The following is a 19599-nucleotide window of genomic DNA, read 5'->3' as shown; positions in this document are numbered from 1 at the left end:
TTAGCCAGGATGGTCTCGATCTCCTGACCTCGTGATCCGCCCGTCTCGGCCTCCCAAAGTGCTGGGATTACAGTCTTGAGCCACCGCGCCCGGCCTATTTTTTTATTTTTTTAGAGACAGGGTCTCGCCATTTTGCCCAGGCTGATCTCAAACTCCTGACTTCAAGTGATCCTCTTGCCTTGGCCTCCCAAAGTGCTGGGATTACTGGTATGAGCCACTGCACTGGCCCCATTGATTTATTTGTCTATCTTTATACCGTTGTTTTCATCATTGTAATATTATAATGAGTCTTGAAATCAGCTAATATAAGTCTTTCACCTTTGTTCTTTTTCAAAGTTGTTTTGACTAGGTTCTTTGCATTTACATTTCAATTTTATAATTGCTTTGCCAATTTATGCAAAAAAACTGGCTTGAACTTTAAATGATACTGCATCTCATCTGTAGAGCAATTTGGGAAAGAATTGTACTGTTAACAATTTTGTTTCTTTCAACCCATAAGCATAGTATACTTCTCTATTTACTTAAATCTTTGATTTTTCTCACCAATGTTTTATAGTTTTCATAGTGTAGGTCTTTCACATTGTTTTGTCAGATTTATCCCCAAGTGTTTATATTTTGATGCTGTTGTAAGTGGTATTTTAAAATTTCAACTTCTGGTTGCTCCTGGTTAGTATATAGAAAAATTGTGGCTGAATATTCACCTTGAATTCTGTTACTTTTCTAAACTCATTTATTAGTTCTGGTTGTTTCTTTGTAGATTCTGTTGGATTTTCTATATAGATAATCATGTTGTCTGTTAATAAAGTCAGGTTTAGTTATTCTTTTCCAATCTGGACACTATCTGTCTATCCATATCCTCTCTCTCTCATCTATTTTCTCTCTTCATCCCTCCCTCCCTTCCTCCTTTTCTCCTTCCCTTCCTTCCTTCCTTTCTTGTTTCCTTATTGCACTGGCTCATACCTCTAGAACAATGTTGTCTAGAAGTGGTGAGAGTGTGCATCCTTGCCTTGTTTCTGATGTTAGAGGGAAGGTATTCTTTTTCAGTTACATATGATGTTAACTAGTTGTTTTGTACATGTCCCTATCAGTTTGAATACACTCCCTTTTATTCATAGTTTGCTGAGAGTTTTTTAAAAATCATGAATGAATGTTAGATTTTGTCAAATGCCTTTTCCCGTTTATTTCAATGATCATATGTGTTTTTTTTTTTATTCTGTTAATATGGTGGATTTTGTCAATTCAGTTTCAAATATTAGAACAGCCTTGCATTCCTGGGATAAACTTCACTTGATCATAATATATTATTCCATTTATATAATTTGGAATTATATCAGCTAAAGTTGTGTTAGGAATTTTTGCATCTATGTTTATGAGGGTTATTGATCTGAACTTTTTTATTGTAATATCTTTGGGTTTGCTATCAGGGTAATTCTGGCTTCATAGAATGAATTGGGAAATGTTCATTTCTCATCCATTTTTTGGAGGAGTTTGTGTAAAAATTGACATTATTTATTCCTTAAATGTTTGCTAGAATTGACTAGTGAAGCCACCTCGGCCTGAAATTTTCTTTGTGGGAAGATTTGAAATTTTCAATAAAATCTACTGAGTAAATATAGAGCTATTCTGATTTTCTGTTTATTTTTGAGTGACTTTTGGTAGCTTATGCCTTTCAAGAAATTTGTCCATTTCATCAAAGTTGTCCAATTTTTTTGGCATAAAGTTTTTTATAATGTTATTTTAAAAAATCGGTATAATCTGTAGTGATATCACCTCATTTATCTTATTGCTGATATTGGTGATTTTTGTCTTCTCTCTTTTTTACTCTGATCAGTCTAGCTAGAGGCTTATAAATTTTATTGATCACGTATCAGATTTTGGTTTTATTGTCTTTTACTCTTTTTCTTTGCTTTTTACAGAAGTCATTGATTTCTTTTGCTATCTTATTTCCTTTCTTTCACAAAAACCTTGAATTTAGTTTTATTTTCTTTTTCTAGTTTCTTAAAGTAGAAGTTGAAGTCATGGTTTTGAGACTTATTCTTTTCTAATATAGATGTTTAATACTACTGATTTTTCTCTAGGCATTTTAGCTGCCCGACCCAAGCTATTGATATATTGCATTTTCATTTTCATTCAGTTCAAAATACTTTCTAATTTCCTTTTGATTTCTTCCTGATCCATGATTTATTTAGAAGTGTGCTTGTTAGGTTCCAAACACTTGGGAACTTTTCAGATGCCTCCTTGTTGTTTTTTCTAATTCAATTCCATTGTGGTCGCAGTACATACATTGTATATTTGAATTCTTTTAAATTTATTTAGATTTGTTTGATATTTTAAAATATGGTCTATCTTGGTAAGTGTTCTGTGTGCACTGAAAAGAATGTGTGTTCTGCGGTTGTTGGGTGCAGTGTTCTATAAATGTCAATTACATCAAGTTGCTTGATAGTGTTATTTAAATTTTCTATATCCTTTCTGATTTTTCTGTCTATTCTACAGGAGCTGTGCTGTACTTTGAATGTATGTATCCCTCCAAAATTTGTATGTTGGAACTTAAACCCCAAAGGGATGGTATTAGGGGGTGGGGCACGTACAGGGGTGATTATGTCATGAGGGCTCCACATTTGTTAGTGTAGTTAATGCCTTTATAAAAGGGCTGGAGGGAACAAGATGGGTCCTTTTTGCTCTTCCATCTCTTCTGCCATGTGAGGACAAGCAAGAAGGTGCAAGCCCTCACCAGATACTGAATCTGCTGACACCTCAATCTTGGACTTCCCAGCATCCAGAAATGGGAGAAGTAAATTTCTATTATTTATAAATTGCTCAGACTAAGGTATTTTGCCCTAGCAGCAGGAATACACTAAGACAAGGCTTGCAATTTGTGTCTATAAGAGTGAATTTGTCTACTTCCTTTTTTAGTTCTGTTAGTTTTCCTGCATTTGTTTTGAAGTTGTTCCTAGGTGCATACACAATTAGGATTATTATGTTCTCCTAATGAATTGATTCTTTTATCATTGTGCAAGGACCCTCTTTTTTTTTTTTTTTTTTTCTTGTTTTTGAGACAGAGTCTCACTATGTTGCCCAGGCTGGTCTTGAATTCCTGAGCTCAAGTGATCCTCCTGCCTCGGCCTCCCAAAGTGCTAGGATTACAGGCATGAGCCACTGCACCCAGCCATGAAAAGACCCTCTTTATCCCTTTATTCTTTACTTTGAAATCTGTTTCAGTATTAATATAGACATTCCTGACTTATTTTGATTATTGTTAGCACGGCATATTTTTTTTACTTTTAACCTATTTGTATCTTTATATTTAAAGTGTGTTTCTTTTAGGCAGCATATAGCTGGATCTTGCTTTCTTATTTTAAACCTGTCTAACAATCTCTTCTTTCAAACTAGGGTATTTGTCCTGTTTTAATTTATTGTGATTATTGATATGGTTGGGTTTAAATCTACCACCTTGCTATGTTTTTTTATTTGTTCCATCTCTTCTCCCCCAACCTTTTTTTCTCCTTGGATTAACTTAGTATTTTTATGATTTCATCTTATTTTTTTTTGTTGCTTTGTCATCTGTGGCTTTGTGTTGTGGGGTTTGTTTTTTTTAAAATGATCGTCTGCCTTTAAGTCATATTATATCTCTTTTTCTGTAAGAATGTTATAGCAATATACAGATTCTCAATTTCTCCCCTCAGGGTCTTTGTGCTGTTGCTGGCATACATTTTTAACTCTTACATATGTTACAATCTCCGTAATACGTTGTTATTTTTGCTGGAAGTAGCCAATAATTTTAAAATATTTTAATAATAAAAAGGTATTATCTATTTTCCTACATATGTATTATTTCCATTGCTTTTCATTTTTTTGAGTGTAAATTTAGATCTGGTATCATTTTCTTTGTGCCTTAAGAATTTCCTTTAACATTTCCTGTATTTTTGGTCTGCTAGTGATAAATTATTTCTGCATTTATTTGCCCAGAAAAGTCTTTAGTTTGTCTTTTGTCTAAGAGATATTTATGCTAGGTAAAAAATTTGGGGTGGATGATTTTTTTTTCTCTTCCAGTACTTTAAACATGTCACTCAATTGTCACTAGCTTGCTCTGTTTCCAATGAGAAGTCTGCTGTATTTCTCGTCTTTGCTTTTCTGTATGTAATGCATCTTTTCTCTGTCTGCTTTTTAAGATTTTTCTCTTTACCATTGGCTTCAAGCAATTTAAACAATGGGCCTTGGTGTAATTTTCTCTATGTTTCTTAGGCTTTGTTTAGTTTCTTTTATCTATGTGTTTATAGTTTTAATCAATGTATTATAGTCTTTTATCTGGGTTTATAGTTTAATCAAATTTGGAAAACTTTTGTTCATTTTTTTTCAATTTTGTTTGTCCCTGAAACCCCACCCCTCATCCCCCTGTCTCACTTATATTCATATTCAGGTTTTTTGGATTTATTCCATTGCTCACTGGTCCTCTGTTCTTCTATATCTTCAAATTTAGTAATCATATATTATGCAATTTCTAATCTCTTAGTAGCAGACATTGTTTTATATCACTTCTGCATGTTTGATTTGGGCCTTTAAAAGATGTCTTTCATGTGTATTATTCTTAACCTTCTCATACTATATTCTGCCTTCTTGATCATACAGTATATAGTTATACCTGATTTATTGTTCTTTTCTATTTATTATTATTATTATTTTCGAGACTGAGTCTCACTCTGTCACCCAGGCTGGAGTGCAGTGGCCTAATCTTGGCTCACTGCAACCTCTGCCTCCTGGGTTCAAGCAGTTCTGCCTCAGCCTCCTGAGTAGCTGGGATTACAGGCACATGCCACCACACCTGGCTATTTTTTTTTTTTTTTTGTATTTTTAGTAGAGATGGGGCTTCATCCTGTTTGCCAGGCTGGTCTCGAGCTTCTGACCTCAGGTGATCCACCTGCCTCAGCCTCCCAAAGTTCCAGGATTACAGATGTGAGCCGCCATGTCTGACCTCTTTTCTATTTATTCTATCATTTGTGTCACTCATGGGTCTGTTTCTATTGACAGATTTTTTTTTTTTTTTCATTATGGGAAGCATTTTCTTACCTCTTTCCAGATCTGGTAACTTTTGATTGGATGCCAGACACTGTGAATTTTACTTGTTGGATACTCAATATTTTGTTGTCCTTTACATAATCTGAGAGATTTTTTGGATGCAGTTGTATTGCTTGATAACAGTTTGATTTTTCTGAGACTTGCTGTTAGGCTTTGTTTGGTGGAACCAAAACAGCCTTTAGACTAGGGCTAATTTTGCCTCATTTCTGAGGTAATACTCTTGTGAGTACTCTATCCAATGCCCTGTGTATTTCAAGGTTTTCCCCCTGTAACTGGTGGGAAAATGAAAGATTCCTAGCTCTGTGTGAAACTTGGCAATTGTTTTGCTTATTCTCTTTTGGTGGTTCCTTTCCTGGTTTGTGTAGTTTCCTTAATGAATGCACTGATTAATATTTGTGTTATTTATTATAAAGAAAGGAGTGTTAATATCTCCAGGTAAAATTGTGGACTTGTATGGTTTCTCCTTTCAGTTCTATCAGTTTTTGCTTCATGTATTTTGAAAGTCTGTTATTAGGTATATACATATTTAGGGTTGTTATGTCTGCTAGATGAATTGACACTTTTACATTTTCGTTGTATTCCTCTTATTCCTGGCAGTTTTACTTGTTCTGAAGTCTACTTTGCCTGCTATAAATATGGTCATGTCAGCCTTCATTTGGTTATTTTTAATATGGTATATTTTTTCATCCTTTTACCTATAAGCTATGTATTTTATTATATTTAAGGTGGCTGCCTTGTAGATTAGATACAGTTGGATCTTTTGAAATGTTAATTTGAAAGCCAATTGGACAATCTGTCTTTTAGTTGGAGATTTTAGACAATTTATATTTAATGTAATTATTGCTATGGTTGAATTTGGCCTGTCATTTTATTATTTTATTATTTGTCTCCTCTCCTTTTTTTTTTTTTAAAGGAGATGGGATCTCGCTCTGTCACCCAGGCTGAAGTGCAGTTGTATGATCATAGATCACTGCAGCCTTGACCTACTGGGCTCAAGCAGTCCTCCCACTTCAGCTTCCCAAGTAGCTGGGACCACAGGCATGAGCCTCTGCACCTGACATATCTCCTCTGTTTTTATTCTACTTCCTCTTTTCCTGCCTTCTTTGGATTATTTTGACATTTTAATTATATCATATTTTATCTATTAGCTTTTGGGCTGTGTCTCTTTGTATTATACCTTTAAATTGTTGCTGTAAGGACTACGATATACATGCCTAATTTTTCACAATTCTACTTATTGTTAATATTTTACCACTTCAAGTAAAACATACGATTCTTCTAGGCCAGGTGCGGTGGCTCATGCCTATAATCCTAGCACTTTGGGAGGCTGAAGCAGGCGGATCACCTGAGGTCAGGAGTTCGAGAGCAGCCTGACCAACATGGAGAAACCCCGCCTCTACTAAAAATACAAAAATTAGCCAGGCATGGTGGCATGCGCCTGTAGTCCCAGCTACTCCTGGGGCTGAGGCAGGAGAATCACTTGGATCCAGGAAGGGGCGGTTGCAGTGAGCTGAGATTGCACCACTGCACTCCAGCCTGGGCAACAGAGCGAGACTCCGTCTCAAACAAAGTAACAAACAAACAAACAAACAAGCAAACAAAACAAACATATGATTCTTCTAACCAGATAAGCCTTTTTACCCCTTACCCTGTATGTTAAAATTGTGATATGGGTTACATCTACATATGTTGAAGATCCCCTTCCCAGACAATGCTATATATTTTTTTTCAAGAGTCATACATATTTCATATAACAAGTGGAAAAAAAGTGGTTTTTTATGTTTACCTAATCGTTTACCATTTTTTGTTGCTGTTCCTTCATCCCTGAAGCTCCGTTTTCCTCTGGCATTATTTCCTGTCAACCTGAGGAACTTCCTTTAGCATTTGTTTTAGATAGATTAGGTCTGTTCATGACAAATTCACTTAGTTCTTCTTCATTTGTAAAGGTCCTCATTTTATCTTTATTCTTGAAAGATATTTTTGCTGTCTGAACAATTTTGGGTTGACACTAATTTACCACTTTCAGTATATTCCACTGTTTTCTGGTCTCCATAGTTTCTAATGAGAAATTTATGGTATTTCAAATTGTTCTTCTCTGTGTAATTCTTCATTGTTTTTCCCCTGGGCACTGTCAAGGTTTTTTCTTTGAGGTTTTTAGCAGTTTGATTGGGATATGCAGAACTTGGTTTGTATTGTGTTTTTTCTTTTTAATTTATCCTCTTTGTGGTTGCAGAGCCTCTTGACTTCGTAAATTTGTGCCTTTAACCAAATTTGGGAACAGTTCACTCAATACTTCCTTAAATATTCTTTCTTTTGGGTACTGCTGTGTTTGCCTTCTCCTTTAAGAACTCTGTTGATGGCCAGCTGCGGTGACTCACACCTGTAATCCTAGCACTTTGGGAGGCCGAGGCGGGCGGATTGTCTGAGCTCAGGAGTTCGAGACCAGCCTGGGCAACATGGTGAAACCCTGTGTCTACTAAAATACAAAAAATTAGCTGGGCATGGCAGCGTGCGCCTGTAGTCCCAGCTACTCAGGAGGGTGAGGCAGGAGAATTGCTTGAACCTGGGAGGCAGAAGTTGCAGTGAGCCAAGACCGTGCCACTACACTCCAGCCTGGGGGACAGAGCGAGACCCCATCTCCAAAAAAAGAAGGAAAAAGAACTCTGTTGACAAAAATATTTAAGCTTTTGATATTATCCATAGATCCCCATAGCTCTGTTTATTTTTTCTTCAGATTGATCATTTGGGCAGAATGATGGATTTATTTCAGAATGTTTGCTGTCCATGCCCACTATGTACTGCCTTAATCCAGTCAGTCTTTGGGTCAACATCAGGAGTTAAAACACAAAAGTGAATACCAACTAGGAACCTCATCTGCCATACTGGTCTTTATTCAAATTTTGACTTCCCTTCCCAACCCACCTGCTATTATTGACTTTTCAAAGTCTTCAGGTAGTTGCTTTTAAAATTTTGTCCAAAGTTTATTTTTGTAATTTATAGGAGAGAGAGAGAGAGAGAGAAAGAGGCATAGTGGGTTTACTCCATTTCAGGTTTATATTAGATTTGTTCATTTTAAAATCTGGAATTTTTTTCTATCTGGTACATGTTGCATAATTTTAATTGCTATATCTTCTAGTTTACTAATGGTTTCTTTTGCAGTGTCTCATCTGTTGTTAATCCCATCTAATGTATTTTTCATCTCAAATATTGCATACTTCATCTCTAGAAGTGTGATTTGGATCATATATGTATATATGATTCATTAAAAGTTATTATAACTCCATAACATATGTTTAAGAAGGTAGAGGAGGGCCGGGCACGGTGGCTCAAGCCTGTAATCCCAGCACTTTGGGAGGCCAAGACGAGTGGATCACGAGGTCAGGAGATCGAGACCATCCTGGCTAACATGGTGAAATCCCGTCTCTACTAAAAAAATACAAAAAACTAGCCGGGCACGGTGGCAGGCACCTGTAGTCCCAGCTACCCGGAGGCTGAGGCAGGAGAATGGCGTAAACCCAGGAGGCGGAGCTTGCAGTGAGCTGAGATCCGGCCACTGCACACTCCAGCCTGGGCGACAAAGTGAGACTCCGCCTCAAAAAAAAAAAAAAGAAGGTAAAGACTGACCATGGTAGTAGAGATATGGAAAACTACCTCTATATCTACATATAGTCTTTGTATCATTTATGTAGTCTATATGTATACATATAGTCTCTCTATATAAAATATATATAATCATATATCCAAAGACTACATATATATGTGTGTGTATATATATACATTATCTTCCATTCTCTACTTACCATGGTCACTCTCTCCTCTACCTTCTTAAACATATGTTATGGAGTTATGATAACTTTTCATGTCTTGGTCTATTATCTATGTCACTTCTGCTCAGTTTAGCTGGGCTTAGGGACTATAATCCAGGTGCAGAGTTTGCTGATTGTTTCCACACTCCTTCTGTGGACAGAGCTGGGAAATATTTTCGTTGTGAAGACAAAATATATTATTACTTATACTGATTTTTCCAATTCAAATTTAGGATTACAGAATTTTCTTTACTTTTTGTTTTTATATTTTTAAAATCTCTTTTATGCTAAAAATTTTAAATTTCCATCTGCCTTAACACATTTCTTTTATATATATTGACACTAACAATGAAACGACTGAAAACACTTTAAGATTTCTTGCAGTTCTCTTTGTTCACAATGTGTATCTAATTAGGCTTTACCACCATATTGCCGTTTTCTATTAATAATGTATATTCAACTAAGGATTTACCGTTAAATTACTGTGCTTCAGGTCTTTTAAAAGAAATCTTATTTGTGCAGTTAAGCTACCAAATCAATACGTGGTTAATTTTGTTTGCCTAATTTTGCTTTCACATTTTAGAGATTGCTTTTTAAGTTAATTTTGTTGCATAATTTAATAAAATGTGTACGTGGGTCCAGAGAAAGGATTGGCAAACTATGGTTGATGGGACTTATCTGGCCTTGACCTGTTTTTATATGGTCTTTGAGCTAAGAATGGTTTTTACATTTTTAACCAGCTCCAACAAACACACAGACACACACACACATACAGAGAGAGAGAGAGAGAGAGAGAAAGAGAAGTATATATAACAGTGACTATATGTGGCATACAAAACCCAAAATATTTACTGACTGGCTCTTTACAGAATTCTAGAGTCAAATCTGCAAAACAAGGTACATTTTGAGAAATCATCCATGTTCCACCTCTAACTCTGTCTACCCCAGTCTGCTCCCCTCCCTTCCTCTTAAGGCAATCTTATTTATTTACTTATTTTAGTTTCTCATTTGTCTTCTTATTGCTTCTTAGTGGAAGCAAACACACACACATGTTCATATCACCTCTTCTTACTTTACACACTTTTTTTCCTCCCACTTTGGATTTTTTTTACTGAACAATGTGTCCTGGAGATCACTCCATAGCAGGATAGGTTCCTCATTCTTTTTCACAACAGCACAGTGGTCCAGAGTATTAGTGTACTGAAATTTATTCAGCCAGTCCTTTCTCAGTGAACATTGGGTTGTTCCCTGTTTTTTATTTTTACAAATAGTGCTGCTTTCAGTGGCATTGTGCTTATATCTCTTTGGGATTTTGCCAGTGTGTTTAGGATTAGTTCTTAGAAGTGGGGTTGCTGGGTCATGCGTATTGCTGAGTAACGATGCATATGTTATTTTGCTCAAAGTTGTGTAAATCCTTTCTGCACAGGGCTTGTACCATTTGCATTTCTGGCAGCCATATGTAGATACCTAACACCCCAGAGCCACATAACAAGGGTGTTGCAAAACTTTTGGATTTTGTTAATTTGATAGGCAAGTAATGGTATCTCTATGTGATTTAAATTTGCATTGCTTTTGTTATGAGCAAAGTGGAAGGACCATTTCCTTTTTTTCTGAGCTCTGTTTACTTGCCTGTTTTTCTGTAGAGCTATTGGTCTTTTTCGTCTATTTTTAGGGACCATCTGTATATTACAGATAGTGACCTTTGCCTGTAATAGAAGTTGTAAATATTTCTCCTACTTGTCTTTTTTGCTTTCCTTATTTATTATTTATTTATTTACTTACTTGCTTGCTTTCTGCCATCCCAAAGTATTTTTTTAAAAAATTATTATTGTTTTTATATAGTCCAATTTATTCAACTTTTCTCTTATTGCTTCTGGCTTTGGAGTCATAGCTGGGAAAGTTTTCCCTAGTCCCAGGTTGTAGAGAAATTCAATCATGTTTTTTCTCATAGTTATGGTTTACTTTGTTTAATGTAAATGTCAGTTGCTTTTGATAGCCACCATCCTGTGCGATTGGCAGCCTCTGCTTTTGCGAGTTTAAACCAAAGCAGTGGGCCCTGTGCTACCTTTCCACTTTGCCTTGCATCTTGGCACTGGAAGAAGACAATACATCTGTTATTGAGAGTTGCCCAAGAACTCACAGTTCCATCCTAGGGACTCTAGCTCTGGCTGGCTGGGAAGGAGAAGGTTTACAAGCATCAGGCTCATATATGTTGGGCATTTAGCTGGGCACATCACCCTTACTTCCTCAGCTGGAGGTCCTGTTGTTACCCCTACTTTACAGGTATGGAGACTGAAGAACAGAGATGGAAGTTACTTGCCCCAAGTGATGCAGCCAGTAATAGGCTGCCAGGCTCAGGTCCCCCGGGTGTCTGCTTAAACTTGGGCCCTCCCACTTGGCATCTCACCCCTGCTCATCCAAGGGCCAGGAGAGGCCCCACCCACCTCTGGGCTCTTGTGAGGCTGCAGCATGGAGCTCAGTCCAGCTGTGCTCCCACCTCCCACCAAGGTCTTGGAGCAGCTTTCCTTTGTCTCCAAGTCTGAGGGGCAGGGCAGGGGCTGGCTCAGTCAGGGCCATGGGAAGGACCTGTGAGTGAATGCCATCTCACCTGGGGGTCCTGGGGGAGCCAGTGGCAAAGGCTTTTGTGTGTTGCCTTAGCCCTGCATGCTAGGATGTTGCTGGGAGCCAGAGGACCCTGGATTGCTTCTTTTAAAGTAGTTGACCTTTTATTTATTCACTCATTCATTTATGCATCCACTCACTTATCCAGCATCAATTTGACACACCTTACTGATGCCTGCAGGGGGCAGACCCAGTGCTAGCCAAGGGCGACCCAGAAATGCGGGCAGCAGGGCATCTGTGCCAGGAGCTCACAGTCCTGTGGCTTAGGCAGGTGGCTGAGGTGGGCAGCTAAAGGAGCACAGGGCTGCGTGTGAGCCCAGAGCAATGCCTCCCCACCTCCTGTCCTTCAGATCTGCATGCAGAGGACTGGCAGCATGGGGTGAGGGATAGCTGGGTGCATCCGCCAGTCCTTTCTGAGGACCAGGAGTACTTAGAGGCTCAGAGGTGCGGTTGGGTCCCTCGTGTTGATGACTCAAAAACTAGGCCCAGGGAGGGAATGAACCTTCGCCAGGCACATGGTAAATCTTAGTGGGCCAAGATTGGAGCCCAGTGACCATCCCCAACCGCGTGCACCCTGGAAGTGGCAGGAACCCAAGATTGCTCCGGACGAGTCGGCAGCAGCCCAGCGTCACCCACGTTTGCTGGCAGGCCAAGTAGTGGGCAGATTGTAGGGACATAACCCCTGCATGTGTCATGATCGATCTTCTGCTTTCCCCAAGACCATGTCCCTGCTTCTCCACCAGGGGCCCGCAGTTGCCAGAAGAGTCTGAGTGAGGCTCCCTTTTGGATCCAGCTCGTTAGGCTCGGGTAGCACCGTCCCATGCCAGCTGTTGGTGTAATTAAGGTTGCCATAAAACCCACCAGCTAGACACACAAATGGCCCCTTTGCTCTTTCCTGGGGCACGAGCAGTTGTGAAGGCGAGTAAATCATGTTCGGCGGCGATCACTTCAAAGGCCAGCCTTCCACTTGCAGCCACATTATTGGCAGGGATCGCCCATAACACGGCTTGTTTCCCAGCCATTCACTTTTATGACACTCTAATGAATTGGGCCATTTCCATCCATTCTCAGAAAATGTACGGAACAACTGTTTTGGTTCTCCTCAAAAACTTTGTCTTGGGAGGCAGGTGGTGCATTGGCAGGGACATGCAGGTGGTTCTTGGTTCCTGGGCAGGTTGCCTGTCTCTGAGACTTCATGCCCATCGAGAGAAGCTACCTGTGGGGCTCTTGTCATGAGATAACTTATATGAACCCCCAGCCAGGGGCCAGCACCTAACAGGCACTCAGCGAGTGGCAGGGAGGGCCGTCATCTTCCTCATTCTTTTCCTGGGTCCGCCTCTTAGATATCGAAGTGTTGAGGCTGGTGGGGGCGGTGATATCAAGGCCACGTGGGAGGATAGAGCAGGCACCGGCATGCAGAATCCAGTGCGTGGAGGAAGGCAGGCAGCTGTGCCGTGAGGGGCAGGTTGTCGCCCTGTCCTGCATTCAGAAAACTGTTTTTCCACCCCTGGATCATTGCTTAGGCTTCAGGGGGCCCTCTCTGAAATCTCCCTAGTTGAGGGTTGCTTTGGAAGAGGCTCAGAGAAGAACAGTCATCTGCTGCCCACTCTCCCTGAGGAATTACAGAGGCAGGAATTGGCCAGCAGGAGAATGAACTGTGGGTCCCAGGGAAGCCGTGGGGGGCGGAAGAGGCTCCACCATGCCCCGGCCATGTGACCTTGAGCACATCCCTGCCTCTTTCTGGGCCTCAGTGAACCTCATCCAGAGAATGGGTCTCAGCCTCCTCCTCCTCTAACCTAAACTGAAATTATGGAGTGCCACATTTAATGTGAATTTAACATATACATTTTAAGGAGGATGATAGAAAATATGTCTGCAAAATTTGAAAGGTGTGAACTCCAATTAAAAAGTCAAGATGGCTTATTTTTGAGCTGGTGGGGCCCAGGGACTGAACTGTTTATGCTGCAGCCACATGGTGGCGCCCCAGGAACTGGTAAAGGGACCAGCTGGCCCCTGTGACCAACTTGAGACCTTGCTGAGCTTCCGTGGTGGTGAGTGGGTGCCCAGCATGTTATTTCTATATTGTAATTAAAGTCCTGTGCTCTGTGAGTTTGTTAAGTGGAGCTACTTCCTAGTCCTGGTACTGGGACCCTTCTCCATCCCCCCACCAGAGCTGGATATTTGAGAGCAGAGGCTGAATGTGATAAAATCCTCTACGAAAGGAAAAACAACTGCTCGATACTTAATAAAGTCAGTTTATGAGACAGGAGACTGTGAAGTATCGGTGATGATGCTAAAACAATACAAAGTGTCGTTAAAGCTAAAATATGTCCTGTGATTCTGGCTTTATGGTCTGTCCCTAAGCACACTTGTTCCTGCATTACTATGGCTCCTCCAGGGACAACAATCTGGGACTTTGCAAGCTGTGAATTATGTGACATCTTCAGAAGCAAGACCCACTCAAAACATGACCCCAGTGTTGATGGATGTCAATATGCTCTCGAGGTGCCCTTGGCGAGTGACGGTCCCTTCCCTTAGCACTTTCCCTGGGATCCTGCTGCTCTCAAGGGGTGGGAGGAATGCCTTTCTGGGCCCATGTGGCAACAGAGCAGGGGGGCTGAGAAGTTGACAGACACTAGCCTGGGTGTGGGTCGGGAGGGTCCATGATTCCACATATGGCTTGGGGATGCTGCTCAGCCTGGGTGTGTGTGACCCAGCATAGACTTCACTAAACCTGCCTGCCCGCTGAGTCCTTGGCCTTCCCTGGGCAGGAGCCCGTCCGTGCTCCCAGGCCTGCCAGCATGACTGGTGTCCACTCTTGCAGGTGATGAGAAGCTACAAGGCGACCATCCAGCAGACCTTGGACATCCTGTTCCTCCGGGAAGGCTCCGAGTTCCTGAGCAGCACAGATGCTTCCACCCGTGACTCGGCTGACCGCACCATTATTGCCTGGGATTTCCGGACCTCTGCCAAAATCTCCAACCAGATTTTTCACGTAAGAAATCCCATTTGGCATTGCTGTCAGTTTCAGCCACAGAATGTATCCGTGTAATTCTGATCTGTCTGAGGTCCCAGATCCCTTCTATGGGAGGAGACTCACTTGACTGAAATCTCCAGGATGGGGGTAGGCAGGTCTCGGCCTGCCGCACACATGGAGAGCTTGCTGTGGGCTTCCAGATGCAATCTCCTTCTGCTATTCTTGTGCCAGCACAGCCACCCCACAGTGTAAGGGTCAGGGCAGGGGGCAGTTCAGTCCAGATCAATGGGGAACGTGGCAGTGCAACCTGAGAAACCCCACCCTCCCACTGCCACCACAACCAGCTACTCAGAAGGGGTTTCTGGCCCTCAGTGGCACTGGCAGGTGATGTAGGCCAGGAGTTCAGAGCAGGGGCCCCACAGTTAGAATACCTGCATTAAGGTTCTGGATTCACTAGGACCTTCTAAGGCGGAGAGCCCTGGACCTGCTATTTAGCCTCTTTGATTCTCACTTTTTTATTAGAAAATAGTTTTGAGAATTAAGACAGAGAGAGAGAATGCTTGTAAAAGGTATATATAGCACAGTGCCAGGCACAGGGAGTGCTTCTGTACTTTAACTGTCATTACCACCACCACCATCAACATCACTGCCACCACCAGTGTCATCACTGCCACCATCATCGTCACCATCAGTACCACCATTAGCATCACTGTCTCTATACCCACCACCACCGTCATCATTGTCACCACCACCACTCCTGTCATCACCACCATCATCACCACCATTATCACCAGCACCAGCACCATCAGCATCACTGTCTCTATACTCACCACCAGTGTCATCCTTGTCACCACCACCACTCCTGTCATCACCACCATTATCACCAGCACCATCAGCATCACTGTCTCTATACCCACCACCACTGTCATCATTGTCACCATCAACAGTATCACCGTCTCTATACCCACCACCACCGTCATCATTGTCACCACCACTCCTGTCATCACCGTCACCACCATTATCACCAGCACCATCAGCATCATCATCACCATCTCTATACTCATCACCATCATTGTCACCACCACACCACCATCACCGCCACCATTAGCACTAGCACTGCCACCATCAGCATCAGCATCACCATGTGTATACCCACCACCATCACCACCATCCTCTTTATCTCCCATACCACCATCATCATCACTGTCACCATCACCACTCTCATTCTCACCACCACACCATTTCTATCACCACCGCCATCACCATCATCCCCACTGCCATCTCTGTCACCTTCACTGTCACCAGCATCTCTATTGCTGCACCACCACCATCATCACCACTCTGTCACCACCACCATCTCTGTCACTACCACCAATTGTATCGCTACCACCACGATCACTGCCATGACACCACATCTCTGTCACCACTACCATCTCTTATCAGTACCACCACCACCACCACACTATCTCTGTCACCACCACTGTCACCAGCATGTCTGGCACCACCACCACCGTTACCTCTGTCACACCACCGTCACCACCATGATTGTCACCACCACCATCTCTGTTATACCATCACCACCACCACCACCGCTACCATCATCGTCACCACTAACACCGCCATCATCATGATCATTATCTTGAGATTTCAACTAATCCATGATAATCTCCGAATTTAAAACTATATGTCATGTATATGATATATGTGGGTGTACATGAAATATCTATCCTGTATACACCTTCTTTTCCTCCCTGCCTTTTCCTTGTTCTCAATGGGTTCTAAGTGGCCCTGAGCAAACCTGCTTCTAGACATCCACTGCAGGGTGTCCCAGGGCAACCCACTGGGCAGGACAGGCCCTGGTGGGGAGCTGGAGGGGCACATCTGACCTCTGAGGGTGTCCTGCCTCCAGGAGCCCAGGGGAAGTGAGGCAGATGAAGGTGCCTTGTGCCTGAACTATAGTTACACTACACGCTGTCTGTGCGGAGGGAGCAGGTGCTCAGCCTGGCACCGTCACACCGGCAGCTCATTGTCTGACCATGGCAGCCTCTGTGCCTCTGATGGGCACATCAGCCTGCAGCTGTGCTTCCTGCTGCTCCCCACTTTGCCCTCTGAGTTTGGGCTCACTTAGAGAGTGTGGCCTAGGGAGAATAGTTAGAATAATGTAAAGCCAGCTTGAGGGGGCAGTTTAGGGGTGCTTTCTGTGGGACCATGTCAATGAAGCAGTGAGATCTCATGCCCCCTGTGTTTTGAGGTTTGTGCCTGCATTTCTTTTCTCATTTGGCCACTTACCTCGTCACTTACTGTGCATTTTGGCTCTGTGGGTCCCTAGGCTGGGCTGGGCTGTCCCTGAGGACTCACTGTGGAGGTGGGGAGATGGGCATGAAGATTCCTTTTCTTTTTTTTTTTTTGAGACGGAGTCTCGCTGTGTTGCCCAGGCTGGAGCGCAGTGGCCGGATCTCAGCTCACTACAAGCTCCGCCTCCCGGGTTTACACCATTCTCCTGCCTCAGCCTCCCGAGTAGCTGGGACTATAGGCGCCGGCCACCTCGCCCAGCTAGATTTTTTGTATTTTTTTAGTAGAGACGGGGTTTCACCGCGTTAGCCAGGATGGTCTCGATCTCCTGACCTCGTGATCCGCCCGTCTCGGCCTCCCAAAGTGCTGGGATTACAGGCTTGAGCCACCGTGCCCGGCGTAGATTCCTTTTCTATCCTTGTGTGACAAATTACACAAACTTGGTGGCTGGAAGAACACAAACTTATTCCCTCACAGTTCTGGAGGGCTGAAGTTCATAATCAATATTAAGTTTGATTGGGCTGAAATCAAGTTGTTGGCAGGGTGTGCTCCCTCTGGAGCGTCAAGGGAGAATCCCTCCTGGCCTCTTCTGGCTTTTGGTGACAGCCAGCATTCTGTCACATCACTGCGCCTTCTCTTTGTTTCTTTTTTTTTTTTTTTCTTTTGTAGAGATGGGGGTTTTGCCGTGTTGCCCAGGCTGGTGTCAAACTCCTGGGCTCAAGAGATCCGCCCGTCTCAGCATCCCAAAGTGCTGGGATACAGGCGTGAGCCACCAAGCCCAGCCTTGGCTTCCTTTCTATAAGGCTGCACGTGACTGCATGTAGCGTAACCTAGGATCATCTCCTTATCTCAGAATCCTTAATTATGTCTGCAGAGACCCTTGGTTTTGACCCTGTAAGGTAACATTCACAGGTTTCAGGAATTAGAACATGGGTATATTTTGGGGGGCTTTTTCCTGCCTGCCACAGGGACACAGGCAGGTTGTAGAAACTGGGAAACATGGAGGAAATTTGTGTCCCCTCTAGCCTCCAGAAAGAAGTGCAGCCCCGCCAACATCTTGAGTTCAGCCCAGCGAAGCCTCTTTCAGACTTCTGACTTGCAGAACTGTGTGATGTGAAATGTGTGTGTCTTGAGCCACCAAGCTTGTGGCGATTTGTCATGGCAGCGATAGGAAACCAATGGAGACACCCAGCAAGGGTCTGGGAGCAGGCCCTAGGTCTACAGCACCTACTGTGTGCCTGTCTGTGGGAGGGGAAGCTGGAGCTGAGCTTCCCCTCAGAGCAGAGTGCCAGGTAAGGGGTGTCTTCTCCGACCCATTTGTGGCTCTGCTTTTCTCAGGAGAGGTTCACCTGCCCCAGCCTCGCCTTGCACCCGAGAGAGCCCGTGTTCCTGGCACAGACCAATGGCAACTACCTGGCTCTTTTCTCCACCGTGTGGCCCTACCGGATGAGCAGACGGCGGCGCTATGAAGGGCACAAGGTACTTCTGTCCTTGTCTCCCAGGCGAATGCTGAGCCCCAGCCCCAAGCCTCCTGGCAGTCCTGGATATGGGCCCTGGGGTGCATGGAACCTCTGTCTGGGCGGATCCTGCTTTCTGTTTCCTGGGTGAGTGCATGCCATGTGGCCTGCTGTCTCTTCAAGTCCCTGAGCCACATCTGGTCCTCACCCCAGGGCCCAGGTACTGGGCAGGAAGCAGTAGTTGGCTCACACAGACAGGTCTCAGAGGTGGGGGGTGGGAACAGGACAGAATGGTCATGGTGTCATTTCTGCACCCTCCCCTTTCTGCAGTGAGGCCAGCCTTGATGGGGTGAGAGGGGTGGGGCTGGGTGACTGTCCCTGAGGCCAGACCCCTCAGCTGGGCTGGAGCTGATCCCCCTGGATTTGCTGAACTGGCCTTGGGATGTGAGCCCGCTTTAGGGCTCTGCAGCCTCATGGGCGGGACTTGGGCTTTGACCTCAGGGAATGGGGTGTGAAGCCCAGCTCTGCTCCGTCAGCTCGGGGCTTCGGCCTGTTCCTCTGTAGAATGGGCATACTCACCCCAGCTTGACAGGTGCAGCCTACTCACCCGCTGTGTCCCTCTCTGCAGGTGGAGGGCTACTCAGTGGGCTGTGAGTGCTCCCCAGGCGGTGACCTGCTGGTGACGGGCAGCGCCGATGGCCGGGTCCTGATGTACAGCTTCCGCACAGCCAGCCGGGCATGCACGCTGCAGGGGCACACGCAGGCCTGTGTCGGCACCACCTACCACCCCGTGCTGCCCTCTGTCCTCGCCACCTGCTCCTGGGGAGGGGACATGAAGATCTGGCACTGAGCTGTGTGTCACGGAACCTTCCCGTTGCCAGCTGGGCTCTGGGACTCCCCTCTTCCTCAAGGGTGTATGAGAGGAATGAGCACAGAGGTTGGCTGTGGGTCCTGGGTACCACCCTCTGAGCCTCAGTTTCCTCATCTGTAAAGTGGGGACAAAAGTCTGTTTGCCTCAGGAGTGTGAGGACTACAATAGTGAAAGCGCCTGGCAGGCGGCCGGCGATGCCTAATAAATGTGTGTTTTGCTATTTGTTAAGTGTTTTCAGCAATAAGTTTGCATTAGCGGCTTCTTCTCACCTCCCTCCTCCCAGGCCTGCTGGAGCTCTGGAGACAGAGAACTGTGCGAACTTGAGATGGGGTCACCCCGCTCTGGGGGTCCCAGCAAGGGAGTCCTGAAGTGGGGGTAGTCTGGGTCTTTGGTCTGCCCTCAGGGATTCTGTTGGAGCTCAGTGCCCCACCAGCCTCACAGGCCCCAGCCGCTTGCACTCCCCAGGGCTGTGGCCAGCTGGGCCCCTGGTTGGCCCAAGCC

General features: G+C 43.8%; 1 protein-coding gene across 3 annotated transcripts in view; it reads left to right on the top strand.

Annotated features, from left to right (window-relative positions):
- Positions 1-19337, top strand: part of WDR25 (WD repeat domain 25) — a 153555-nt gene extending 134218 nt beyond the window's left edge. For all 3 annotated transcript variants that reach the window (XM_011951471.1, XM_011951472.1, XM_011951473.1), the window contains 3 exons: positions 14326-14496; positions 18109-18249; positions 18856-19337. In XM_011951471.1, coding sequence (XP_011806861.1) covers positions 14326-14496; positions 18109-18249; positions 18856-19077 — 534 coding nt within the window. In that variant the 3' untranslated portion in view covers positions 19078-19337. The remainder of the gene's footprint in view (positions 1-14325; positions 14497-18108; positions 18250-18855) is intronic.
- The last annotated feature ends 262 nt before the right edge of the window (positions 19338-19599 follow it).

The sequence above is a fragment of the Colobus angolensis genome, unplaced genomic scaffold (genome assembly GCF_000951035.1).
Source record: "Colobus angolensis palliatus isolate OR3802 unplaced genomic scaffold, Cang.pa_1.0 Scaffold32, whole genome shotgun sequence".
Lineage (NCBI taxonomy): Eukaryota > Metazoa > Chordata > Mammalia > Primates > Cercopithecidae > Colobus > Colobus angolensis.
The sequence above is the reverse complement of the archived record's forward strand: the minus strand, read 5'-3'. Positions and strand labels throughout refer to the sequence as shown.